The sequence below is a fragment of the Dreissena polymorpha genome, chromosome 14 (assembly GCF_020536995.1).
Source record: "Dreissena polymorpha isolate Duluth1 chromosome 14, UMN_Dpol_1.0, whole genome shotgun sequence".
NCBI classification, from domain to species: Eukaryota; Metazoa; Mollusca; class Bivalvia; order Myida; family Dreissenidae; genus Dreissena; species Dreissena polymorpha.
In genome coordinates, this window is record NC_068368.1 from 59174646 (window position 1) to 59194693 (window position 20048).

Sequence of the window (20048 nt, forward strand, 5' to 3'; positions counted from 1 at the left end):
ATTTTTACCAGAAACAAATGTCCAGTTGAATATTCATTTGTCAGCAGTAATTGTCTTAAAAATAATTGATGATTCCACGGAGTGTATATTGATAGGAGATGAATCAAGTATTTTACCCTTACTGTAGTAAATTGAATCTTCTGCAAACAAATAATAATCCGATTTTATTGGTTTATACATTATCTTGTTGCTTATTAATTTCTCTTTCAAAAAATATAACTTAGTATATTCCCGTTGTTATTAATGGTTTTATAGCGAGTTAAACACTAGAAATACACATTTTATGTTTTACCACAGCGCGTTAAACCGTGTCATAACTGAGTCACGTGACCGGTAACAATCGATTAGTGTTCATCGAAGCGCAGAGGTTATACATTTTGATGTACCCACTAACTTCTTTTTTTTAAATTATACTTTCATTTCTCGGCCGCTTTTGACTAATTATATATTATTAGAAAGCCTATGTTACGTAGTTTTCAGATATATAGAAAGTTATTCTTCTGATTTGGGCAGCCCAGCGAGTTATAACTTTAACTTTTGCAAATATTATACCGTTTTAGAATCTAGATTTACGGTTGACATGTTCTTACTTTATACCGATTTGTAGCGTTTATATTTGGAGTATAGTTTTAAAAATTACATCTTGCTGAGAAGAATAGAATTCTGTATACGATAGATGAGACAGCTCTTATAGCAGACCCTCTAAATATTTTTCAAAGAGGTTATTATATATAATTATACGAAAGGTTATTTACCGTAAATTATCAAGTCATTAAAATTATTTAAAGATTCATGAAAATCACGGCCAAAATATAGCAAGGTCAGCTATATACGCTGTCTCGTCATAAAATCAACACGCTTTCTGTGTCATAAACAAGAGCTGAAATCGTTAATTTATTAAGCTTCATTAATAATTAGCTTTATTGATATGTTTCATGAACAAAATATTTCAATATATTTAAGGATGGGAACAAATACTGAAAATGATATTCAAATATTTGATTGTCATTATTTGAATATATTCGAACATTATTCGAATATATTCGAATATTCGATTTTTAAACCATATATTAAAATGTCTGAACTTATGACCGTCCAGAGCAACGTTAACAATACCTTGTATACCCCCCTTTAGTTTGTATCAGGGCGGTTACATGACCTTGTATACCCCGCATAAGATTGTATCAGGGCGGTTAACAAGACCTATTAGACTTGCCATGTATATTGCACAGTTCCCTAACCAAAGATTAGCTTTCTGGATAACATTGAATTAAGTTGTAATTTTGTGTGTTGTATTATGCTGATAATATTATCATAATAGGAAGTGATATTGACAGCAGGCCAAAAGCATGCCCATATCTCCCTCTGTGTGGAAGACCTGTTCTGAGCAGTACAATTATGTTGTTCCTTTGACATGAAACAGTTGGTATTCATATATTATTTTTGAACACCTTCCTGCTCTGAGGCAAAATGAAAAATGCTTTATGCAATTAGCATACAATCAGAAAACTTCAGAGTAACTTGTAGCCTGTTCAGGTTTTATGCTGTTTGCTCCTCATCATTATCTTAGGTTTGTAAAGCAAGCTTTTAAAACTTGTATCTATTAAGAAAGGTATTAATTTGATTTTCCAAGGGACTAAAAACGTGGAAAAAATGTGTATTTGAGTGGTAAAGGGTAAAAGACTGGACATGAATGTTGAAAGTTTCTTTAAAAAAGAATGGCTTTAATATAAAGTTGATGCTTAGAACTTGTATACACACTGGGTAGCTACTTGCATTACAATGTTATTGTCAAATGTTAAATTATATTCTTATACAATAATATGGGAAAGACCTGTATTTGAAATACTATTATTACAACATATGAAATAAACAGAGAAATAAGAACATTGACACACTGTAGGTCAATGCATTTCTATGCTATTTCTTAATAAAAGAAAATAGTTTAGAAAACTTAAATTTTGTAACACAATTAAATTACTTTTGCAAGTCAGAATTTTTAGTTGTTCTTATTATATATTCACATTTAGACTTCTGGATACAAAGACAATAATTCAGTTACATTAATTCAAAGCATGCAGATAAATGCAACAAAAAACATATTTATCACATACCATACTCTGTTTCCCATGTAATTTAACCATTACTTATACATGTATTTTTATCTTACACATGTGTAATATACTTTTAAAGCGTTTTAATTGGCTTAGTTTTCGTTCGATTGACCAATTGCATTTTGTTGAAATGATGTTGCAATGTCAAATGACGTCATGAAATGTAAACAACTTTCGGGATTTATCATTATGTTTGCGCAAATATTTATTAAATTTGCTCATTCAAAAGCTTGTGATAAAAAAGATCTGACACTTGTTGTCATTTCATACCATTTTTATTAAACTCATCCAGGAAATTCGTTAGTAAGCTCGCCAAAGGCTCGCTTATTAACACAATTCCTGAACTCGTTTAATAAAATATGGTATGATATAACAACTCGTGCAAGATCCTGTATTTATAAAAAAGTCACGCTTGCAATAACAAAACAGAAATTAAGGTTGACTTTTTGTAACAAAAACAATGGTAATTAATCATCGATAAACTAATTACAACTAAAAGTACCTTATAACAAGAAGATTGATAAAACTGTGTATAACAAACATACAAAAATCACGATAACCATATTTTCTGGAAGACACTTTGAGTCTGGTACATTGTAAACTGGGCTTAATTCATGTGGGATTAAAGTGTCGTCCCAGATGAGCCTGTGCAGTCCACGCAGGCTATTCAGGGACAATATGTTCAGCTTTTATGCATGTTTGTATTAACCCTTTTCCACTAAGATACGTATTTTAACGAATTTGTAGTCCCTTAGAAAGTTTTAGTTAATTTAAGACCTTTTTAACTGGATTCAAGTTTTTAAGGCTTCATTTCCAACCCTCCGTTACTGATGAGCAGCAAACAGCATAAAACCTGAACAGACTGTGAGTTACTCGCAGGCTGTTCTGGTTTTATGTTGTTTGCACATAGCCATTTTCACTTTGCTTCTAGGTGGGAAAGGGTTAAAAGAAAGTCTCTGATAAAAAGCAAGTTAACGCAATAAAGGCTGTTTGAAAACCCATATAACTGTATTCACCTTTACAAAGCTTTCATTGGATTTTTTTAGTTTCCTAATTTTCTCTGGTTTCTCTTAAAATAAGAAGTTAATATATGATGGGTACCTTTCCAAATGTTTTTGTTGATGAGCCCCATGTTGCCCTGGAGATTAAATGCTTCAGTTAAGTAGTATTACATTAAGTAGGTTTACATATATGTAAAATATTTCCATATTGTTCAGTATTTTAATGAATCAAATCAAACCATTTATCTAAGCTGACAGTTCTTTTTTATCTGCTATTTTTGCTCACATTATATTTTAAATTATTTTTAACTGTTTGCCATTAGCATCTTTCATGTCTAATTTTCTATTCAAACTGTGCATATTAGTATGAACACCCCAGGTAAGGACCAATTTGTAGCAACCCTTGATAGGCAATGGCTGACAAATAATTGTTTAAGGTTGGTCGAAACCATACTAATGGGTTCTTTCTTTAAAGAAAAATATGGGACGTGCTCTCTGAAAAAGGGGGTTTAATGCATGTACCTACATTTTTGTCCCAGATTAGCCACATGCATTAAACCCCTTTTACACAGAGCAAGGTCCATATACAATTTTTTTCATAATCAACTATATCCATGATTAATAATATTGCACCTTTAACATAACTTGTAGTTATAAACAATAATATAAATGTCAATAATCCTAGTATTTAAAGTAGGTATCACGGCATTAAACATAGACTTTTTAAGGCAAGTATATTTGCACTAAAGACTAGTTCAAATTTCACAGAAGCTGCATGCATCTTGTGAAACACTCAAGTCTTATCTACATATCAACACATAGAAAACACTCGCGCTATTGATATGTTACAGCTCACTTATCAAATTTGTAAAAACCATCAACACTTAAAAGTGTCATTATTGCTTTGCAGCTAAAATTGTAAATACACTATTCAACTATGTTCACTTCTATCACAGATAAACATTTTAACAGCAAAGGTTTTGAGTCTTGACCTTCATCTTTGACCGTGTAGGAATGTCCATGACCTTGAACAATATTAACCATAGGGTTTCCTTGACCACCATTGCCGTAGTTAATGTCACTTTGCGTCTCACCACTGCCCACTCTGAGTTGTATGTCAAACTTATAGAAGCCTGCGCACGTGAACATGTACGTGCAGGAGTGGTGCACAGGCGTATCAGAAGAGATCTGTGCAGAAAAAAATTACATTCTATTAAATAACAATAGAGTCTCTTCTTCTAAAACTATTTTATGGTATCTAATGGAAAATACAAAGAATTTTTATTTTTTTTAATTTGCACTAAAATGCGATTGCAATTTGCCAAATTGTGTTTTGTTCAAGAAGTTGCTCCCACAAACTAAACTAAATGTCTTACAATAAAAGGTATACTTAAGTTTTCTAGGAAATGTACACCTACACAAACTCAAAGTAAATACAGTAAAATGCAGCAAATTTAACATTTAAGTGACGAAAAAGCCATGATTATACAATTAAATAATATGAGCTAAGTCATTAATTAGTAAGTCTGATTAAAGGATCAGAGAATGATCTCTGATTTATCTCCAAAAACAATTCAAATGCCCAAAGTTGAGATTAGTATACACAAATATAGTCCTCAATTCTGTTTCACAAAATAATATATTTCTCATGAAAGTTAGAAACAAAGTCATTGTTTGCATCATTGTTGTTCGTTGGTCATTCCCTAATTGGTCATTTAGTTTCAGTGATGCATGGCTAACACCTTAGTGGATTAAGTGAAGTGGTCAACAAAAGTTCATGACTGCATAATCAAATATATTAACTCGAATACTGTGACCAAAAATCAAAAAGCTTGGATATTATTTGCTTTCTAATAATGTTCATTTTAATTCCTAAAAAGAATTGATTTCCTATAATTAATTGCTTACTCACCAATTTACAATGATTAACATATATATCTATTTTTCAAACAGATCCAAGTTTTCCGCCCACCTGTTCTACATGCAGGTCCTGGTTCCCCATGGCAATCACATACTGGTCAGTGTTGTAGCTGACCACCCCGTTGTCATGGTGCTGGCAACAACACACGGTCAGCACTGCCCCCCTCCCAAACAGCTCACTGGTCTCTATTGAAAAATGCAATAAGCCTTTTTAAAACTTTTAACTGCTAATTTTTTTTTAAAGTTGCCGTTCGGTTATTCAGGTGTCAAATTGTACGGGCAACTGAGTCCTGATACCATTATTGAAGTCTTGTTCTGGGAAAACAGGGCTTAATGCATGTGCATAGTGTCGTCCCAGATTTGCCTATGCAGTCTGCACAGGCTACTTAAGGACATTATTTTCCAACTTAAATGGATTTTCTGTGAGAAGAGACTTCCTTTTACGGAAAAATTCCAAAAAAGCGGAAAGTGTCGTCCCGGATTAGCCTGTGTGGACTGCACAGGCTAATCTGTGATGACACTCCACGCACATGAATTTAGCCCAGTTTACCCAGCCATGGCTTAAATAATATGGACTCAGTTGCCCAAAATCTTTGAAACCTGACAGCAATTAAGTGTTTCAACAGGAATTAGCACTTTAATTTAGGATATTAATAAAATGTCTGACAAGCAATTGTAAACATTACAGAACTATCATTAAAAAGCATCCTTGTTTTAAAGATGTGCCAAATTTCAGCTTTACATGTCTTATAATTACGAATGGAGATTATAATGCACTTAAAAAATTAACTAGGAAATTGTAAACTGTTTAAAGCACATGCTAATAAAAACGGATTACAGAGTGTGACCTTGACCTTTTAGACAGGGAGACAACTGTTATTACAACATACTAGTATCTAGACATGATGGATTACATCTGAGGCAAGACATTTAAAGACTCATCAATACATGGCAAACTGTTGGCTGACACAGGAATTTTAAGCTTTTTCTTGGCCAAATTGGATCTTTGACCTCTAAGTGTGACCTTGACCTTTGATATTTGGAAAGGGTGTTACACACAACAAGCAATCTTATGGTGGTGAAAATTAATGTTTGTTTATTTCCAAATCCATCGATCACAAAAATATGTCTTCAATAAGAAAGGGCACATTTAAAACAATGGCGGAGGATTAAAATTAGGAAGCTCCCCACATTCAAGTTATTTACATGTATATCTTAAGTTTACAAGAAGTGATGTTAATAAATTAATTTCCAGTTAAAACTTTGAGCAATGAAGCTGTGCAGTTCAGTAAAACATTTTTCAAAGCTTCTTAAAATTCCTATCATCTTTTAAGCCTGCAACTGTCTCATGAACATAAATTATCTTTTTCAAAGTGGGACACAGAATAAAAGGGAAAAATATCTGGATACTGTGCAAGTGTTTGGATAGTTATTCGTTATTTGAATATTTGTATTAAACAAGGAAGTGTTCGTCAGAAACACAATGCCCCCTACTGCGCCACTTTGAAATAAATGTTTTTATTATTTTTTTACCTTTGACCTTGAAGGATGACCTTGACCTTGAACTTCCACCACTCAAAATGTGCAGCTTTATGAGATACACATGCATGCCAAATATCAAGTTGCTATCTTCAATATTGCAAAAGTTATGGCAAACGTTAGTGGTTTTTTTCAGACAGATGGACAGACTGACATACTGACTGACGGACAGTTCAACTGCTATATGCTACCCTACCGAGGGCATAAAAAGAGAGTGCCAACTTGTCATAAAATATGCCCATTTAAAATTATGGGTAAAATTGAACTGTTTAGAAATGATCGCATAGAAAATGTCCATCCCTAGACAACAAGAACCTTGGTAATGCCATGACACAAGGCCTTCAATCCTTATCATATTATTCTGATATTATTAAAATAATTAATACATTAAATACATTAAATATTTAATATATATATACACATTAAAATACAATGTAAGATCTGCAATTAAGCTACCACAGGAATGATGATAATGATGATGACTTGAAATTCATATTTTTACTTATCTCAATGCTTTCTGATTGAAAAAAAAGGAAAAACTGAGCCATATCCATCCTTATGAAAAAGGGTTTTAATTGCAACAGCAAATGGAACTGCTTTCCATAAAGGAAGTAACCCTGTCTAAAGCCCTGAACTCAAAGTTCATTCCCCTGGTACTGGTACCTGATTGGATGGTTGCCTCCACATCAAGCCGGATAAGTTGTCCAGTCCTGTACTCCAGGGAACCGATATGCAGAGGAGAGATCACCTGACCATTCAAGTGGATATCTGAACAAAAAGCCTTTGCAGTTAATAATGATGTGGTAGCCAACTACTATTCTCTCTAAATTTCTTGAACTAATGATGGGTAGCCACTAAAATTACAAACTTGAATTATCAGTTACTTAACAAAACTTATAATAAAGAAGCCTCAAAAATGAAAAAAAAATCTCGGCTATTGAACTGAATTATTCCTACAAGAAAATAATTATTTCATCATATACTTGATCTTTTTCAACATGGAAGTTCTGATATAGCAGGCTGTCAAGTAACCTTTTTTCAAAAAGTAGGAAAAAATAGGAACTACTTTTGCAAGAAAAGTAGGAAAAAGTAGGAACTTTTCCCTCAAAAGTAGGAATACATAATACTAATTTTTTAGACACAGGTCCAGGAAACATAGCTTGAAACAAAGCAGGAGTGCCATCACATGTTCTGTATGGATACCCACTTGAAGCTACCTTAAGGCCCCAAAAGATTTCAGCCTTTTGTACCTGTTCCTTATGTGATGAATGTACTTGCATACAGATAGATTTATCCCCACCACCCTGAGAGCTGCTTGGCTTTGGGGCACTTCCAAACAAACGCTTTTGTGAATTATCATGCATGTATTTCATGTTTTCCTTGTGTTTTTATCCATCTGCATAACTTATCAATTGATTAGCACCAGAATTACTACAAGATGGACTTCATTCAGACAGTACAATATCTTGCAAACTCATTGCCGGTATCTCTCTTGCACGATCCAAGTGTTTTTTCACTGTTGTCCGACTTCTCCATCCATGAAGGGTTAAACTTTGTTTTCCCACTAGGCATTTTAGCACTTATAGTGTATCTATGATAATTAAGTTTCAAGCAAAGCTACCCTGTTAACAGGTTTTTTTTTCCATTTTTTGGGAAGATAGCCCATGGCTTTGGAATTGGGAATTTTATCGGCATTTTCATGAAATTGGGAAAATAAATTCATTAGCCTTTTTTTCCACACAAAAAGTCCACTGATTAGGGAAATGCTAAATTTGATTTAACTCTTTATAATCATTCAAATTAAAAGAAAATCATATAATACTTTGTAAATGTAATTGAATTAAAATTGAGATAAAATACACATTTTTAATTGGGGATTTTTTGCCACATTTTGGGAAAAAAGTATACTTTTTGGGATTGGGAACATAGCCGAATTTCGGCTATAAAATCGGGCCAAAAAAACCCTGGTTAAAGAAGTATACATGTAATTAGATGCTGTTCATTTTGGTGTATCATCAAATAAGTGGTTAGAGGTCTTCTGTGTATCGAAATGGTAATATATTGTGCATTTTATATCCTTAAGCATGCCAAATATCAAGTTGCTATCTTCAATATTGCAAAAGTTATGGCCCATATTAAAGTTTTCGGACGGACACACAGACAGACAAACAGACGGACTGACAGTACAACTGCCATATGCCACCCTAACGGGAGCATAAAAATGTATCAGGGCGTTTAGGCTCTGTGCATTTATCTTTAATTACTTAGCATGATGTACCTATGATATCAATAGAACATCATATCTGTTGTCATGTACACATGTAATACAGAATTTATTACATTATATTTGTAAATGATGAAAACTCGGCAAAGCATCAGTTTTATCTTTTTCCAATAACTTGTGTAATAAATTCCATATTACATAACCACTCATACAATACATGTATCTCTATATCTCTGCATTCCAAACAGCAATATCATGTAAACATGCATAAGGTTTGGTCAAATTGTTGTCAATGGAAACAAAATAAAACTGGAATAAACAATGCTCTTGCATCACTGGGAACTGTGTAAGGTAGTGAAGTCTGCAGTGTACAAATGCTAAGGAAGTAAATAAGGCACTATTGTTACTTCAAAACAAGAGGGCCATGATGGCCCTGAATCGCTCACCTGACTCATTAAGATCAGATGAAAACTATGACCTCTATTGTCTACACAATGTTTTTCTATGATTTGACCTAGTGACCTAGTTCCTGACTCTAGATGACCCAAATACAATCCCAATCCAGATTTCATCAAGATAAACATTCTGACCACAGTTCATAAATATTGGATGAAAACTGTGACCTCTATTGTCAACACAAGGTTTTTCTATTTATTTGACCTAGATTTTTACCCCAGATGACCCAAATACAATCCCACCCAGATTTCATCAAGAATTCTGACCAAATTTCATAAAGGTTGGATGAAAACTGTGATCTCTAATGTCTACACAAGGTTTTTCTATTATTTGACCTAGTGACCTAGTTTTTGACCCCAGATGACCCAAATAAAATCCCAACCCAAATTTCATCAAGATAAACATTCTGACCAAATTTCATAAAGATTGGATGAAAACTGTGATCTCTATTGTCTACAGAAGGTTGTTCTATTATTTGATCTAGTGACCTTGTTTTTGACCCCAGATGACCCAAATACAATCCCAATCCTGATTTCATCAAGATAAACATTTTGACCAAATTTCATCAAGATTGGATGCAAACTGTGACCTCTACTGTCTACACAAACAAATTTTTGACGGACGGACGCACGGACAAACGCAGGCACGCACAACGGACGCCGGACATCACACGATCACATAAGCTCACCGTGTCACTTCATGACAGGTGACCTAAAAATATGTGTCGGAGATAAACATGAACAGTTGTGGTTAAAATCCCATAGAAACAAGGGCTGTTTGTAAAACATGCATGCCCCCCTATATGGGCTATAAGTTGTAGTAGCAGCCATTGTGTGAATATGTTTTTTGTCACTGTGAATGGTGGTGGTGGTGGTGGTGGTGTAGTAGAAGTAGTAGTAGTAGTAGTAGTAGTAGTGGTAGTAGTAGTAGTAGTAGTAGTAGTAGTAGTAATAGTAGTTGTAGTAGTAGTAGTAGTAGTAGTAGTAGTAGTAGTAGTAGTAGTAGAAGTAGTAGTAGTAGTAGAAGTAGTAGTAGTAGTAGTGGTAGTAGTAGAAGTAGTAGTAGTAGTAGTAGTAGTGGTAGTAGTAGTAGTAGTAGTAGTAGTAGTGGTAAAAGTAGTAGTAGTAGTGGTAAAAGTAGTAGTAGTAGTGGCAGTAGTAGTAGAAGTAGTAATAGTAGACGTGGTGGTGGTGGTGGTGGTGGTGGGTGGTGGTGGTGGTGGTAGTAGTAGTACTAGTAGTAGTAGTACTAGTAGTAGTAGTAGAAGTAGTAGTAGTAGTAGTAGTAGTAGTAGTAATAGTAGTAGTAGTAGTAGTAGTAGTAGTAGTAGTAGTAGTAGTAGTAGTAGTGGTAGTAGTAGTAGTAGAAGTAGTAGTAGTAGTAGTAGTAGTAGTAGTAGTCGTAGTAGTAGTCGTAGTCGTAGTAGTAGTAGTAGTAGTAGTAGTAGCAGTAGCAGTAGCAGTAGCAGCATTACAAGACCAATACTTAAGAATGATCAAATGGGAAAAGGTAACCTAGCACTGGCAGTAAATATGGGGCTCATTTACAGGTCAGATTTGGAATCTCTGCTGTAAAATGAGATTTTGAATGAATTAAAGGGAGGCAAATCTGTAATAAAAAGAACATGCATAAACCATAGTTGTTTCCCTTGTTTGAACCATGCTAAATCCTTACAAGTTTGGAAAGAATTGGATGAAAAATTTGGACTTCATTGCATAAACACCATTTTCTCAATTCAAGGGGAGGTAATTCTGTACTTCATGGACCAATAATGCTCATTTTTTGTAGGGTTCGTGTCCTCATTGATATAAAGACACTGTGCAAATTTGGAAAGGATCGGACAAAAAATGTGGAAGATTTTTGAAAGTTTTCACAAAATAGGCAAAAACGAATAAACATGCAAAGTTGAACGAGCTCCTGCGGCCATGTTTTTTGACGAATCAAATTTCTTTGAACAACTTTTTCAGGGGAGCCTTCAAAGGTCATCCCTGTGAAATTTTTTGAAAATCTGATGAGCGGTTTCTGACAAGAAGATTTTTTAAGGTTTTTACCATATATGGTCATAGCGGCCATCTTGGTTATGTGATCAAATTTTTTTTAACAATTCTTTTGTCCCATGACCTAGGGATGCTCCACATGAAATTTAGTTGAAATTGGCTCAATGGTTTAGTAGAAAAAGATGTTTACAAATTGTTTACAGACGGACGGACGGACGGACGCTGAGTGATCACAATAGCTCACCTCGAGTTATCGCTCAGGTGAGCTAAAAACTTGTCAATAATTTTAAAAGTTACATAAGAAATAAATATTTATGCTCCTGAAGAGGTGCTAGCAGACAGTCAGCATGGGTTGTCAGGTCTCATCTAGATGAATGCACATTAACAGGGATACAGTCATGCCATAGATTTATTCATCCTGCAAGTTTACTAAATAAACTCTTTAAAAAAAAAAATTCTCCATTGAAAATGAAAAAGTAGGAATAGTAAGAAGATTTGGTAAAAAAATAGGAAAAAGTAGGATCCTGATGAAAAAGTAGGAAATAGTAGGAAAAAGTAGGAAAAAGTATGACCGCTTGACAGCCTGATGATATATGATACCCAATATACCCTAGTAACATTTGTCATTATACCTTCCCATGATACCCTAGTAACATTTGTCATTATACATACCCAATATACCCTCGTAAATTTGTCATTATACCTACCCATAATACTCTAGTGACATTTGTCATAATACCTACACAATATACCCTAATAACATTTGTCATTATACATACCCAAATACCCTAGTGACATTTGTCATTATACCTACCCAATATACTCTAGTAACATTTGTCATTATACCTACCCACAATACCCTAGTAACATTTGTCATTATACCTACCCAATATACCCTAGTAACATTTGTAATTATACCTACCCATAATACCCTAGCAACATTTGTCATTATACCTACCCAATATACCCAAGTAACATTTGTCATTATACCTTCCCATGAAACCCTAGTAACATTTGTCATTATACCTACCCAATATACCCTAGTAACATTTATTATTATACATACCCAATATACCCTTGTAACATTTGTCATTATACCTACCCATAATACCCTGGTGACATTTGTCATAATACCTACACAATATACCCTAATAACATTTGTCATTATACCTACCCAATATACTCTAGTAACATTTGTCATTATACCTACCCACAATACCCTAGTAACATTTGTCATTATACCTACCCAATATACCCTAGTAACATTTGTAATTATACCTACCCATAATACCCTAGTAACTTTTGTCATTATACCTACCCAATATACCCTAGTAACATTTGTCATTATACCTTCCCATGAAACCCTAGTAACATTTGTCATTATACCTACCCAATATACCCTAGTAACATTTGTTATTATACCTACCCATAATACCCTAGTAACATTTGTCATTATACCTACCCAATATACCCTAATAACATTTGTCATTATACCTACCCATAATACCCTAGTGACATTTGTCATTATACCTACCCAATATACCCTAATAACATTTGTCATTATACCTACCTATAATACCCTAGTAACATTTGTCATTATACCTACCCAATATACCCTAGTAACATTTGTCATAATACCTTCACATGATACCCTAATAACATTTGTCATTATACCTACTCATAATACCCTATTCTTAAACGGCACGCGACTTGTTTTCTATAGACAAAGAAGGAAATCAAGTGTGGGTTATTCTGAAATAAATTATGGGCGGAGCTTAATGTTTCGAAAATAGTTTCGAATAAATAACAAAAATATTGCAGTAAAATGAACGTGCTAAATCCCGCTCTAAAAAAAATGTAATACATGTAGCATGTATATAAATGAAATGAAACAACAAATTGTATATTTGGTGATAAGTGGCATAACCACGCCTGCAAAGAATGTTATTTGTTAAGAAACGTAATAAAGAAAAAAATTATAGCATGTCAGCTTTTCAGAAGTATCAATAAACGTGACGTCATTTAGTTTCTATGATTGTTGTTCTCAATGAAAGTGACGTCATTTACAAAATATTTATGAATGAAAACGACGTCATATGTTTGTACAATTCAATGACGTCACTTAATAGTGAACTTTGTACTAAGAAGGGCTAAGTATTGAAAAATATAGTTCACATCCAAAAGCTTGAACCAAATCAATCAGAAACGTGTTAGAATCGAAATAATATTTTTCTATGATGGTTAGTTGTCGAATAACCCACAGTAAGGAGTAAAGATGCGTGTTATCAAATCAATCGTGCTCCGCACTCGTGATTTAATTCCTACGTGTCTATACTCCTTACTGTGAGTTATTCGACAACAAACCATGATAGAAAAATATTATTTCTTAAGTAACATTTGTCATTATACCTACCCATGATACCAAGTAACATTTGTCATTATACCTACCCATGATACCCTAGTAACATTTGTCATAATACCTACCCATGATACCCTAGTAACATTTGTCATTATACATACCCATAATACCCTAGTAACATTTGTCATTATACATACCCATAATACCCTAGTAACATTTGTCAGTATACATACCCATGACACCCTAGTAAGAGTTGTAAATATACCTACCAATGATACCCTAGTAACATTTGTCATTATACCTATCCATGTTACCCTAATAACATTTGTCATTATACCTACCCAGGATACCTCACAGACATCAGTTATACCTACCCATGATACCCAAGTAACATATGCCATTATACCTACCCATGATACCCTAGTAAGAGTTGCCATTATACAAACCAATGATACTCTAGTAACATTTGTCATTATAACTTCCCATAATACCAAAGTAACATTTGCCATTATACCTACCCATAATACCCTAGTAAAATTGTATTTATACATACATGTCCACAAACCATTATACAAACCAATAATACCAAAGTAACATTTGTCATTATAACTTCCCATAATACCAAAGTAACATTTGCCATTATACCTACCCATAATACCCTAGTAAAATTGTATCTATACATACATGTCCACATGATACCCTAGTTATATGTGTCAGTATATATATACCCATGATACCCAAGTAAACAATTGCCATATTTCCTACACATGATACCCTAGTGGCAGTTGTATTTATACCTACCCATGATACAATAGTAACAGTTGTCATTATACCTACCCATGATACAATAGTAACAGTTGTCATTATACCTACCCAAATACAAATGTACCATACTTACCATTTATATTGAATGCCTTTCCCATCTAACCAAAGTAATCATTGCCAACATGTTACAGTAGATTGGTGTATAGCAGATTTTGGTGAGTAACGGATAGGTTAAACTTTTTTCGCAAAATACTTTTATTCATGTTAAGATTGATAGTTTTCTATTAATTGAATACAAAAAGCCTATCATTGTTAAGTCGATTCATGTTTTTGTTGACGTGTGTCAATGTTTACAACTGTTTCTTTTTTCGAAAGCAAAACAAGGTGACGTTATGTACGCACCGTTTTTGTGACGACAGGAAAAGTGCAGACGAATGGTTTCTTGAATTTTGCAGATTTTGTATGGTAAACATAATGTTCATTGATGTAATATTTTAGTATTATGTGTCCTTTACAAAAGTAAGAATGCTCAGAAACCAAATTGATGCGTACCGTATAAAATAAGCATGAAAGCTGCAACTCCGGATTTAGTGAATAACGGACATGTGGTGACCCATATTCAGGAATGTGGGGATTGTCTCAAAATAAATATAAACTCAATTTAAGTTGTCCAATACACATGTGGTTAGCTTGTGGCTATGATATTAATTAGTGAAAACATCATTTTTAATGAAAAATAATCAAATTATAACAAAAAATCGATTTCTCTGAAAACATATTTTTCACTATCAATTCTATATAGATAACAAGGTATTCAACTCAAAATGACCCGAATGTAGGGTGCATCGCTTTGAACAGCCATTACTTCATCAATTGTGCAGCGATTTCCATGAACTTGGTCTTATGAAACGCAGAAATGAATTTCCTTTCTGGAAATGTACATATATTGCAATTATTTTTTACAAATGCTGTGTCAAATTTCAGGAAATAACACGATACACATGTAATCCGATAAAGACCTAAGCGATCCGGTAATGGCTGAATCAGTATACCATAAAATTCGCGCTGTAAACAAATAATATTTTTTTCGGAAATTTAAAACCGCTGGCATGTTTCAATAGGAAAGACATGTGTCTATCTAGGTTTAATGGTTTAATTACTGAATGCATGGTGTTTACGTTGAAATGAGACTCGAAGTCCTTAGCTATCCGTTATACACCAATCGACTGTACCCTCCCCACAATAACAGTTGTTATGACAATACTACCTCAGTGAAACCATAAAACTATTGCTTTACACAACCTATCCATGATACCATAGTTAGTATTACCATTAAGATATCTACCCCACTCAGAAAAACTATATCAATTGAGTTACTGCTGCATACTATGGCTTCCTTATCATTTAACCACTACACAATCATACACAAGTTATTGTTGCTATGATTATAACTTTTCCATACTTACAATTGCTATGTGATACTATCCTATTCTTATCATTGTACCTCTTAACCATTGCCATTCAATTAACCCGACTAATGATACAATATCATCTTGCTCTTTCAGAAACTACCTCATTATATCGTAGAACCATTGCTAAGGTGATACTTACCCCATGAAACTGGAGACAGACAAAGAAGTTGTTGTTGTTCCTTGGTCCATGTCAGCCTAGAGGCGTCCACTTTACCGGAGACTTTCTGAGATGGCTGGTCTAACGGTTAAAGATATTCTCACATCCCATAATATATTTTTTTCATGCTCATTTATTTTAAGTTTTTTTGTATGTTAATGAAATGAATATTTTTTTTGTTTAATTTTAACATAATATACAGAATTTGCAATCGCTTATATAACTTACCACACCAATAAAAGTAGAACTAATATTTAAAAGTCATGCCAAAATATTTATATCCCTTGTGTAGTTTTTTTGTATGCTTCTAATTTTATTGGTAAATTTTAAGAAAATATACAGAATTTGCAATTATTAATTTAACATACCACTCCAATAAAATTAAAACTATGGAAAAGTCATGCCAAAGTTGTTATATCTGTTCTGTAGACCAAAACAAATGAATGTACAAATTATCAGTGCAAAAAAAAGCTTCTATAAATGAGCTGCGCTCTGTGAAAAGGGGGCTTAATGTATGTGCGTAAAGTATCGTCCCAGAATAGCCTGTGCAGTCTAAACAGGTTAATCAGGCATGACACTTTCCGCCTAAACTGGATTTTTGCTTAGAAGAGATTTTCTTTAAAAGAAACATCATAAAGGCGGAAAGTGTTGTCCGTGATTAGCCTGTGTGGACTGCACAGGCTAATCTGGTACTATACTTTAGGCACATGCATTAAACCCCCTTTTCACAGAGCATGGTTCATGATATCTCTCATTCTATCATGATTCTTGCTCATCTTAGTTTTAACACCAAAAACTTGTCATAGCTAAACTACTAAATTTGGTAAAACAAAAGGAAAATAAAGCTTGATACTGGCCCTGGTGGGGAAAGACCTTGATACAACAACAGTTTTCCTCCTTGAAGGATACAATGGTGTAGGTGATATCGAGGAATGAAGCCAGAAGTGAGCTGAACTGAGCGTCTGTGTGAGAGTCCACTAGTCCTGGCTCTAGTCTCTCCACCTCGATACATATGCTGCAATTGTAAAATGTCATACATGTATACTGGAATGTTAATTTTCTGGGGCTCACACGAGCCCATGGCCCTTAAAATATGTGTTTGATTTCAAGAAATCTCCTATGCCCTCTTAACAAGAATAGTTAAAAGAAATAATGACACAAACTCTGGTAAACATAATATTTGATAAGAAATCATAGGTATGTTCTGTGAAATCACGATGATTCATTTCTTGCACTTGCAATCATAGATGAAGTTGAACACTAAATTTAGTTCAGTATTTTAAAATCAACCCTGTCATTCAAAAAATGTGTTTGGCACTACATGTTTTGAGTTTTCTCTTTTTGATTTTTAACTGTTAATTTGCTTTTGGAACTATCTTTATTTCTTATAAGTAAAATACCTCAAAGTTTATTGTATTTAACATGCAATTTAAGTTATATATTTAATCCAGGGAATATAACAGATGCCATTATTTGAATAAGGATATATCTGCATGTGATATCAGATAACTAACCATATGGGCCATGCTCAGTGAAAAAGGGGTTTAATACATGTTTGTAAAGTGTCATCCCAGATTAGCCTGTGCAGTCCAAACAGGCTAATCAGGGACAACAATTTCCATTTTTATGATGTTTTTCGCTTCAAGAAAGACTCTTCTTAGCAAAAATCTAGTTTAGGCGGAAAGTGCCGTCCCTGATTAGCCTGTGCAGACTGCACAGGCTTATCTGGGATGACACTTTACACACATGCATTTTACCCTCTTTTAAAAGAGCTATGCTCATATAGATCAGCATGCTTGATCAAAGGTGAAGTCAAAGTTCTTTAATTACAAATATTTTATTGTAATGCATATTTTGTTACATTCCAAACCAGCAAACTAGTAAATACTGTGCAAACTTTTATGTCAATTGATGCTTAATCAACAAATATAACAATATTTGTGTATAGTTTACTTTTTTACATTTTTTAAACTAAAATTCAGTGATAATTCCAAACCAACAAACCAGCAACTACCTTCGTATGTGTTGGTGCTTCAAGTAGGCAGACTGGCCGCTGTATCGCACCTCTGTATCGTGGTCACACACGTTCTTCAAGTCCAGTATCACATAGCAGTGGTCAGAACTAAAGAGTGCAGAACAATACATCATCAGTATCACATAGCAGTGGTCAGAACTAGAAAGTGCACAACAATACATCATCAGTATCACATAGAAGTGGTCAGAACTAGGGAGTGCAGAACAATACATCATCAGTATCACATAGCAGTGGTCAGAACTAGAGAGTGCACAACAATACATCATCAGTATCACATAGCAGTGGTCAGAACTAGAAAGTGCACAACAATACATCATCAGTATCACATAGCAGTGGTCAGAACTAGAAAGTGCACAACAATACATCATCAGTATCACATAGCAGTCGTCAGAACTAGAGAGTGCAGAACAATACATCATCAGTATCACATAGCAGTGGTCAGAACTAGGGAGTGAAGAACAATACATCATCAATATCACATAGCAGTGGTCAGAACTAGAAAGTGCACAACAATACATCATCAGTATCACATAGCAGTGGTCAGAACTAGGGAGTGCAGAACAATACATAATCAGTATCACATAGCAGTGGTCAGAACTAGGGAGTGCAGAACAATACATCATCAGTATCACATAGAAGTGGTCAGAACTAGGGAGTGCAGAACAATACATCATCAGTATCACATAGCAGTGGTCAGAATTAGAGAGTGCAAAACAATACATCATCAGTATCACATAGCAGTGGTCAGAACTTGAGAGTGCACAACAAAACATCATCAGTATCACATAGCAGTGGTCAGAATTAGAGAGTGCAAAACAATACATCATCAGTATCACATAGCAGTGGTCAGAACTAGGGAGTGCAGAACAATACATCATCAGTATCACATAGCAGTGGTCAGAACTAGGGAGTGCAGAACAATACATCATCAGTATCACATAGCATTGGTCAGAACTAGAGAGTGCAGAACAATACATCATCAGTATCACATAGCATTGGTCAGAACTAGAGAGTGCAGAACAATACATCATCAGTATCACATAGCATTGGTCAGAACTAGAGAGTGCAGAACAATACATCATCAGTATCACATAGCAGTGGTCAGAACTAGAGAGTGCAGAACAATACATCATCAGTATCACATAGCAGTGGTCAGAACTTGAGAGTGCAGAACAATACATCATCAGTATCACATAGCAGTGGTCAGAACTTGAGAGTGCAGAACAATACATCATCAGTATCACATAGCATTGGTCAGAACTAGAGAGTGCAGAACAATACATCATCAGTATCACATAGCATAGGTCAGAACTAGAGAGTGCACAACAAAACATCATGCAATCCGAATTAGTTCCTTTTAACCCATTACCTCTCAGATACGCATTTTTACACATTTGAAGTCTATTTGAAAAACAAAAGAAATAAAAGTTTTGTTTTTTTTAGAATCAAGTTTTAAAGCTTTATTTATGACCCTAAAATACTGATGAGCAGCAAACAGCATAAAAATCTGGTAAATAACTTTGCTAATAACACAACAGTCCATGCATGTGTGTGACAGAATCCCAGTCTAGTTGGTAAAAAAACCAGATGACAGAATGTACAATATACAATCAACAAGAGGGCCATGATGGCCCTGTATTGCTCCACTGTTTTTTTATGCAAAAAAAACGTGCAATGCGCATGGGTTGAAATGTACTCAAGCATGTGACTTTCTCTTTCTATCCCTCGTCTCACTGGGTGCTTAAAGTTGGAAGGGTGAGCATTTTTATATATGGAAAAAGTTACTACCGTGTTAAGTAAACAGACTAAAAAGCCCGGGAATTGTTGCACAGGTTGTTTGCTTATAACATAGGTACATTTGTCTCTCCAAAAGATATTGTCGTTCTTTCTATTTCACATATTTTTAGATGCTGAAGATCAAATCTACGCATTTGATTTGAAACAGATTCACAAGATCCATAGGAATCAAAATGCCTTAACCCTTTACCAAACCACACATTTTGGACATT

At 34.3% G+C, this 20048-nt stretch overlaps 1 protein-coding gene across 4 annotated transcripts in view; it reads right to left on the reverse strand.

Moving 5' to 3' along the window:
• Positions 1-3661: 3661 nt before the first annotated feature.
• The window catches only part of LOC127858513 (trafficking protein particle complex subunit 9-like), a 63315-nt gene continuing 46928 nt past the window's right edge, over positions 3662-20048 (reverse strand). For all 4 annotated transcript variants that reach the window (XM_052395712.1, XM_052395710.1, XM_052395711.1 and 1 more), the window contains exons 20-25: positions 18019-18126; positions 16914-17019; positions 15987-16080; positions 7238-7342; positions 5088-5221; positions 3662-4303 (exon numbers count right to left, since the gene is read on the reverse strand). In XM_052395712.1, the coding sequence (XP_052251672.1) occupies positions 4043-4303; positions 5088-5221; positions 7238-7342; positions 15987-16080; positions 16914-17019; positions 18019-18126 (808 nt within the window). In that variant the 3' untranslated portion in view covers positions 3662-4042. The remainder of the gene's footprint in view (positions 4304-5087; positions 5222-7237; positions 7343-15986; positions 16081-16913; positions 17020-18018; positions 18127-20048) is intronic.